The sequence below is a fragment of the Prunus mume genome, linkage group LG8, assembly GCF_029339155.1.
Source record: "Prunus mume cultivar Tortuosa linkage group LG8, ASM2933915v1, whole genome shotgun sequence".
Classification (NCBI taxonomy): domain Eukaryota; kingdom Viridiplantae; phylum Streptophyta; class Magnoliopsida; order Rosales; family Rosaceae; genus Prunus; species Prunus mume.
This window is the reverse complement of record NC_142705.1, coordinates 21221792-21231223: the sequence shown is the minus strand read 5'-3', so window position 1 is coordinate 21231223 and position 9432 is coordinate 21221792. Positions and strand designations below refer to the sequence as shown.

The following is a 9432-nucleotide window of genomic DNA, read 5'->3' as shown; positions in this document are numbered from 1 at the left end:
TTAATGGGAAACTTCTGGGCTATGTTTAGTTGATTTTCTGAAAGCCTCATCGCCTCCATCTCCATTTCCTTCGTTATCACCACCCTCGGCACTATCCCCGTTGTCACCACTCCCTCCATCTTCATTCCCTCCTCCGTTGTCACCACTCCCCCCATCTTCATTCCCTCCTCCGTTATCACCACCCTCGGCACTATCCCCGTTGTCACCACTCCCTCCATCTTCATTCCCTCCTCCGTTGTCACCACTCCCCCCATCTTCATTCCCTCCTCCGTTATCACCACCCTCGGCACTATCCCCGTTGTCACCACTCCCCCCATCTTCATTCCCTCCTCCGTTATCACCACCCCCGGCACTATCCCCATCCTCATTGCCTCCTCCGTTATCACCACCCCCAGCACTATCTCCGCTGCCACCATTTTCTCCGTCTTCATTCCCTCCATTACCACTACCACTCTCTCCATCTTCATTGCCTCCGTTCTCACTACCATCACTCTCTCCATCTCCGTTCTCAGTACCATCACTACCATCACTCTCTCCTCCGTTCTCAGTACCATCACTACCATCACTCCCTCCATTTTCATTGCCTCCATTATCATCACCGTCACCACTATCTCCATCTTTGTTGTCTCCGCTATCACCGCCGCCATTTTCCGCAGTTTGTTCATTTTCACCATCTAGCTTTCTGCCAGAATGGGCGTTCACTAGGACATGATGGCCAATCTTTTCTTTCCTTCCCTCTTTCGGAACCAATTTGTTGGCATCGGCCTCAGAAGGGAAGAAAAAAATTGCTACAACTGCAAACAAAACACCTAAGAGTAACAGCGACCTCATCTTGAAATTGTTAGACCAAAGCTAGCAATGTAATTGGAGATTTTTGTAGGGAGAAAATGTAGAAATGGAAAATAATACTTGATATTGCTTGCCAAGAATCGCTTGTATACCTCTATAATTGTACGTACACATTTATAGAGGCGTCTTTGATTATCCTTTGTGAGTGGAAACTGATTAGATTTTGCGTACATGATTTAATATAAAACAAAGCTAGATGGTGGAAACTGATTAGAATCGCCCATTCTACTGCTGTGTTTCTTTGTTTATTTAAGTTTTCTCAATGCATAATTATGATGTTGAAAATATGAGAACCACGGAAGGTGTTGAGAGTACCCTACTCTAAGATTTTTTTATTATTAATTTTTTTTTACTTAAAAAAAAAAATGTTTTATAGAAATTTATGGAGTTAGGTTTTTAGTCGTTTGAGATATTTAAAATAGGTAACAGGTTTAAATTAAGAATCCAAGAGTTGGGGAAACTCAACATCACTTTGGATCATAGTTTAAAATATTGATAATATTGACAAAATATCAAGGATATTATCGTTTTTTGGGGTCGAGGATAGTTTGGAACGTATCCATACACATATCATTTAAATATCGACTATAATATCAGAAAACATCGATGTCGATAATTTCTCACACTTTAGCAATATTTGGCCTAAATATCGCTATATAATCAACTTAAATCAGTTAAACCCATCATACAATACATTTCCTTCCAATCTTTTGTGATTAAGTAATAGATAATTGACTAAATAAATATCCTCCAAAGTTTCAAGAAAATTTTTCAAGTTTTTCTTACAATTTCCTTGGTTTTTATTCAATTTTTATCGTTATCGATAATAACCCAATATATCCATCGAAATTGTCAAATTTTTTACAAAGATGATCTATGAATAAAGACATGAGAAATAGATGGTTTGGATTGTTGAAAAAATTGTTCGTAGGGATTCGAACGTGATGTTAAATTTAGAGAGACGAGCTAATGCACACTACTAACACCAATATTGTCCCAGACTTAACCACCTACAAAGCCCAGTAGGTGTGAGATTTTATCACAAAAGGCCTTGGTAATATTAGTAGTGGAATCATTCATTATATATTGTATTTTATTTAGTCAAGTTTCCGATATGAGACTTATATTCTTCAACACCTGAGACCTCTGGCCTGCAAATAAAGGTCATTTTCTACTGGGCTAGACCTTGTTGGCGTTTCTCACTTATAAGTACTCTATTTTCTAAGCAATTTTAATTCTTCTTCTGCAGGACAAAAAAACCCACTTGAAAATCTGAAGCAATTTCCCCTCTACCTCTATTTGATGATTTTTACTTCTTTTTGAAATCGGAAACAAACCTATGCTACAATGGGTGCAAATTTTTAATACAAATTTATAAATAAACCCAATCCTAGACATGTATTTATAAAAAAACCCAAGCACTATTTAAACATAGAAACACACCCAAAATCAACCCCAAAGTCAACTTTTTGGGTGTGTTTATAAATGGGTTTTGAGTGTGTAATGATGGGTTTTGGGTGTGTTTATATGTTTAAATAGTGCTTGGGTTTTTTTATAATTTCAACCCCCATTTTGGGTGTTTTAGTGAAACTCCCAATTTTTAAAGGCATAAAATCTGGAACTTTTTATTGTGAAAAAAGGGTCTGTTTGGTATTCAACTTGAATCCAATTTTTTAAACTTAAAAACATAATTTGAGTCCAAAATAAAGAAAACCTATTTGGCAGCCCTATTTTAAAAAACTCAAACTTAAGAACAATTAGAAAACACCCCAATGATTAAAAACAAAAAATATATGTTTTTTCAGTTTTTTTCTAACAACCCATTTTGAATCTTAAAAATAGATTTAAGAACTTCTTTTAAAAAAAAAAAAATCAAAGTTTTTGAGTTTCCTATTTGAATAGGATACAAAAAGCCCCCTAAATTATCTAAAAGTTTTCACAACAAGGACCCAAAGATTCCAAATTCCATTTTTAATTGAATAATTTGCAAGAAAATGTAAGAGATGATTACTTGTGAAATTGTTAGAAACGGAAATTTCTCTCAAAAAACCTTTGTGATTTTTTCAAAATTCAATCTTTAAGGGTAATAAAAAACAAAATTGGAATAAATTTTTCTTCCCTAAAGACTGCAAAGCAAAATTTTCTATAGTTGGATTAGAATGTCAAATTATTTCTATGCGAAAGAATGTTTGTTCTTTTTACTTTTTCTCCAATCCTTAGGTTATTTTATTTTCCGAGACAACACCAAACAAGATGAAAGGTACCTAAGGGGGCGTTTGATATTCTATTCAAATAGGGAATTCAAAAACTTTGATTTTTCTTAAAAACAAGGAGTTCTTAAATCTATTTTTAAGATTCAAAAACTTGTTTGGTATACAACTTGAAAACTGTTTTTAAATCTTAAAAATTTGAGAACTTGTGGGTTGTTAGGAAAAAAAAAAAAAAGCAGATATTTTTTGTTTTTAATAATTGGGGTTTTTTTTTTCTTTGTTTTGGACTCAAATTCTGTTTTTGAGTTTAAAAAATTGGATTCAAGTTGAACACCCAACAGGCCCTAAAGATCTCAGACAAAAGTGTGCAAGAATTCCAGTTCATGTCACTTTGAAACTTCAAGTGTGAGCTCATATAATTCATGCCCACAAACCAATCGATTTCATCCATCAAGCTCATATGATTCATGCGCATACAAACCAATCGATTGCATCCAAAAATCTCTTCTATGTGGTTCTGATGGGAAGGAGAGATGAAGGATAAGGAGATGCACAGCTACCAGGGCAAAGGGAGGCTAGTGAAAAATCTGTGTGAAGTACTAGATTGAAGACGGGGGAAACTGATAGGTTCTTAACAGATCAAGGAGAGTGCACGAAGAAAAGAAAATAGTTTTTCTTCACACGCAAATTCGAGCTTACCCTACTCTAGATATTTTTAATTTTCAAAAAAAAGTTTTATACAAATATGTGGTGTTCGTTTTTTTAGCTGCTTGAGGATAGTGAAAAGAGGTACACAGACAAACACACTACATACATAAACCAAATCTCATACCAAATGAAGCCATGAGAATACTCAAAATGGCATAGATCACCCACTCTCTACAACTCTTCACTCAATGTCGTTCGACGGAGCGAGACTAACTATATGAGCTATCTTATGTGAGGGTAGGGACCTAACCATTTATAGTTGATAACCTGATAGTGAAGTCCATCAAAACATAACTTGATCGTCCACATTTTGATAGTTTACCATAATTTAGGAATCTTTAAGAAGTTAAGTAATTTCACAGCCCATAAACTTTAACTTTACTATCACACTAAATTGGATAGCAGGTAATATCATATTTGCTTTCATATCATAAATCCTAACATTAATAAACTTAAATCAGTGATCAATGTCACAAAGAATCAGGGCAAGAAAGAAAGAAAGAACAAAGAAGATTAAGAGTTCCATTTTCAATCCATTATGGAGCTTTTCAAGTCTTCATGCTGGAAATCATTCATCTTTCAATTAATTAATAGAGTAGTAGGAAATATTGGGGAACAAATTTAGTGGACTGATCACTAGTTGTGGCTTTATTGGCATGAACGATATTGGGCATATTGAAGTTGATGGTGACTTATTAAACCAGTAATTGCAGAAGATAGATAGTGTTTTTGGAATGGTAAGGGAGGTTACAAGGTGATGATTTCATTGATTAATATTTGACCATTCTCTAAGTGTGGCATTTACACTAAAACTTGGAAGGCAAAGCTAGAATGTGAAAAGTGGATAGATATATCTATCTATATATATTGCTTAACACACACAAAGCATCAACAGATCAATAGGGGCAAGGTTCTGCTACCTTATGCTAGTAAATGTATATTTTAGGATAGCCTTCAGTGGTTTCAATTGTTATGATATAGTAGAGCAAACCAAATGAAGGAAGATCCAAGCTCTCAAAATATGGATCCAAATAATAGCTCGGTTCTTTCTCTGCCCTGTCCTTTTGGGTTTTTCTTAGGTATTTTATCTTGTGCCTTTGTCTCTTCTTCTGGGCTATGCTCTTTTTCTTTGGTTAATAATACAATGAGAAAATCTACTAACACTACCAAACCAACCACTAGAAAAACTTATGGGTGCTCTAATGGGAATTCCTAACCAGAGCATTCTGGAGTTGCTCTGAATACATTATCCCCATAATAATCATCACCAGGGAGAATATAATCATTCCTATTTTGTAGTGATCAAGTAAAAGGCACAGATTCAATGTTTACAGAAAGAAAATATTGCAGCATAAACACATTACAAACTGTGCATATTGCTTTCAATAGGATCCGAATCCAATCCAATCAATCCTACTAATATCAAAAGTTACAACTTTCTCTCACATGAAAAACCCAAAGCCATTATAAAGAAGCTCAAAAGTAAGTGCACACAAGACTTCAATAGCAAAAGTGTTCCATATTAATATCCAATCCCTAAATTCTGGTTGATTAGATAGAAAGTAAAACCAGCATGCTGATCCCAATTTTAAAGTTTCCCAACAAGATAAAGAAACCAATTTGAAACAATTCCACTACCAAAGCTCCTGCAATCTAAAAACCCACAACCTAAATCCATAGACATAGAAAAAGAAAACCCATATTTCAAACATTCAAATGCTTACCAATCTCAAAGGAAAGAAAAGCATCAACACAAGCATACTGAACCTGATCACAAGTAAGCCACTGATTGTCCCATCTGCTCATGGTGATCCTATTGGGCTTCTGAACCTCCTTCCCCAGCATCTGCCTGGCCAATCCCTTCAACCCAGCATTCCTCAGCTCCCTCGAACCAATTCTATCCGCTGCGAAAACCGCAAGATCAACCGCATTGGCCACGTGCAGCCCGTAGTCAAGGAGGAGCTTCTCCACGTCGCTGCCGATACCTACGCCGACGAATGTGTAGCTGCGATTAGCGAGGAAGGCGTAGAGGGCCTGGGGAATGTGCTGGGTGTGGAGGAGCTGGTAGATCAGGCAATCGGGGCCCACGCAGAGCTGCAGCGTGGCCACTGGGTTTTCGATCGAACGGTTGAAGTTGGGGCGCCACTCCACGTCAAGCCCTACGATTCGGGACTGGAGGTTGGTTTGGGCGAGCCATGAATCCACTATGGACGAGCTGTGAGTGACCAGAGTGTGGATCCGATCACCGTGAAACGACACGTCGTACTCATTGTGGGTGTCGTATGGCAGTTCATAGTCTACAATGCTGATGGCCATTGTGGCTGCGCTGCTGCTGATACCCGCAGAGAGAGAGAGAGACCGTAGAAGACGAAGTCCCCAAGTCAAAGGGTCAAATATAAAGCTAGAAAATTGTTAGGGCAGGTCTAATGCAAGGGCAACGGGCAAGGGGTAGGTGTTGTTTTAAAAAGGGAAATTGGCACCTGTCTCATCTAATTTATTCACTAATATTCTTATTTTGAAACTCAATCACAAATGTCTCTTATAAAAACTCTCTATTGACAGCTGATTGCCCATCCTTCACTTAATTTTTTTCTTCTGAGTCATTGCTCTATGAAATACTCTCATCTCTCTAGTCTCTTCCTCTTCCTCTTCTTCCTTCTGCCCCTCTCTCACTTTTGTTTTGGTACTTGATATGAGTTCAAGTCCCTCTAAGTCAAATTTGGGTGAGTTTGTACAGAAATTTGTTGAAACATAATTGTGGGTTCTTCTTCTTCTTCTTCTTCTATGATCTGCTATCTCTGAGATGACACCCCCAATTGCTTTCTTCTTTGCTTCTTCTTCTTCTCTTCTCTTATATGCTCTATCTGAGATGAAATCCCAATTTTGCATATCCTCTCTCTCTCTCTCTCTCTCTCTCTCTCATTGATTCCCAACCCTAATTCCCAATTATCCATGTTCTTCTTTTCCTAGGTCCAAAGACCCATCTTCCTCATCCACATCATTAGCCACAAGCACCATCAACGAGTTTGCAAACCCAATTTGTAATATTTGTTTTTGAAATGGATGGATTGGCATTGACTTTAAATTTTTGTTTGAAACAGAAGCATTTATTTGTCTGAAACCCAACAAAAACTTTCCAAGACAGACTTGAAAAAAACAGTGATACGACAATGATAAAATAGTAATACAGGGCCAATGCGATGACAATAATAAGACAATAAAAAAACTTAGAAATTTCAGATTTATTGCATGTATATTGCTTGTTTATTGTAATAAACATGCTCAGCAAGATAACTCTAATACAAGCTCTCTCCCTTTGTGTATATTGCTTGTTTATTGCGTGTGTATTGCTTGTTTATTGTGTGTATATTGCATGTTTATTGCATGTATATTACATGTTTATTGCGTGTTTATTACATGTTTATTGCATGTTTATTACATGTGTATTGCTTGTTTATTGCATGTGTATTGCCGATTTATTGCGTGTGTATCCCATGTTTATTGCATACCTCACCAAAGAACTCGAAAAGAATCAGCTGCGAGTTGGAAGAGATAACTAAGAAGAGAGGAGCTGTGAGTCAGACCTCATCGGAAAACCCAAAATTTGTTGCACAATCCGAAGACAAACTAAGAAAAATTTGTTGCACAGTCCCAAAATTTTATAAACAAGATTCAAGCATAATATTCCTCAAAAAGTTCTTGTATAATCTCACTGAAATAACATTCTCTACACAAGCTGAAAATATTAATTGTAAACCTAGAGAGTAAAATTTTAAATTAAACCCACAATTATGTTTCAACAAATTTCTGTACAATCTCACTTAAATTTGACTTGGAGGGACTTGAACTCACATCAAGCACCAAAAATCAAAACCCATATATGAAATTGAAACAAGGCCCAAATTTGAAGGAGAAAAAGCCGAGCTGGCTACCTGAGACGCCATGCATGGAGGTCGAAAGAGGTGACAGAGAGTGAGAGAAGGAGGTGGAAAGGGTGAGGTCGTTGTCGCCGATGTGGGTGCGAGTGAAAGAGAGAGAGAGGAGAGAAGGGCTGAGAGAGTGAGACTGAGAAATTGTGAAAGAGGATTTGAGAGCTCAGAACAACTAAACAAAAGTGAAAGAGGGGTAGAAGGAAGAAGAGGAAGAGGAAGAGAGTAGAGAGATGAGAGTATTTCAGAGAGCAATGACTCAGAAGAAAAAAAAAAATAAGTGAAGGATGGGCAATAAGCTATCAATAGGGAGTTTTTATAAGGGGCATCTGTGATTGAGTTTCAAAATAAGGATATTAGTGAATAAATTAGGTGAGCCAGGAGTAAAGCCGCCAATCTCCCTTTTACAAACTAGATTTGCATTTTGAATTCTGATATGGAAGTGCAACTGTTTATTTTGAAAAACCTGGTCAGATTGATTGATGTACATCATTTTTTCCACATGAATGTTTGAAATATTGTTTAGGCCAAAATTATGCACGCCATCCCATTTTGTTAAAAGGCCCATAACAAAAAAAAAATCGATTGGGCTTTGTATCTATTGGAATTGGAAATCAACCCAAAATGCTGAAATGGCCCAAACCATTTTTTTGGGCAGGTTACAAATATTACCATGGTCTAAAAATTAATTACCATTATTGGCAATTAAATCTGACACACACACCCAGCTTTGGATCAAAAGGCCCAGCTTCTAAAAACTCTCACCATCTGATCTCAACCCCAAAAGCGCAAATCAGCAGATTTTTTGCTTGAACGATTTTTTCTCAAAAGGAACCCCCACGTGACTTTTTGACTTTGAAAAGTCAGAATTCTCAACTAAGATAAAGGAAGTGATAGGGAGTTAATGAAGATAGGTTTTTCGAAAAACCTTCTCCATTTTAAAAACCAGGAAAAGAAGATCATATCTCCTCTCATGTGCAAAGAAGCTCTGCACCAAAGCAGGTTACATCATCAAGAGATAAGCAGGAAGCAGGAGAGTTATTCATCAGAAAAAGCAAACGGACCATCATGGCAGGTTGTGTTTTTGCAAAAGAATAAATAGAGAACAAGAGAGTTGGTCTTTTTTCAGAAAAAGCAAAAAGACCATCATAGGAACTGACTATTGATGGTTCTTCTGCCATATTAATAACTTCTCTGCAATAGAAAAAGAAAATCTCTTTTCATGCCCCTAGATATTTAAAAAACTCATTCAAATTCTCTATAAATATAAAAAGAGGTCAACAGGGTAAAGAACAGCAAAAAATCAATCAAAACAAAAACTCTCAAAGTCATACTGACAAATTCAAAACAAGATCAGTCGATCTCAAAAGTCTTCAGATTCTGAAGCAACCAAAACTCTTTGATCCACAAGAGATCGGCAAGAACTCAAAGTCTCGACTTTAGTTCAATTGAGAAACAGATTTCACAAAGAGAGATTTCAGCACAAGCGGTCAAGCAGAATCTAGGTTTTTACAATATGAAAACCTCAACAAATTTATGAAGAGGTCCTGATCAAGCAGAACATGTAGTATAGTGCACCTCTAGCTCTGCAATCATCAATCTAGCCACATTTGCCCCCTCCAGACTGAAGAGGCCTCAATTCCGCCCATCCAACAAGCCTTCCAAGGTTTGAAACAAATTGAAGCTCTGCCAAATTCAAACATTGGTATTGATTTCCAACTGAAACCTATCGGTTG

The 9432-nt window shown here is 36.8% G+C and overlaps 1 protein-coding gene across 1 annotated transcript; it reads right to left on the bottom strand.

The window, feature by feature from the left end:
* Positions 1–5094: 5094 nt before the first annotated feature.
* LOC103342248 (3'-5' exonuclease-like) lies at positions 5095–6759 on the bottom strand. Its single transcript, XM_008245859.3, has one exon. It carries the CDS (start codon positions 6081–6083, stop codon positions 5472–5474), a length of 612 nt encoding a protein of 203 aa, XP_008244081.1. The 5' UTR covers positions 6084–6759; the 3' UTR covers positions 5095–5471.
* Positions 6760–9432: the final 2673 nt, after the last annotated feature.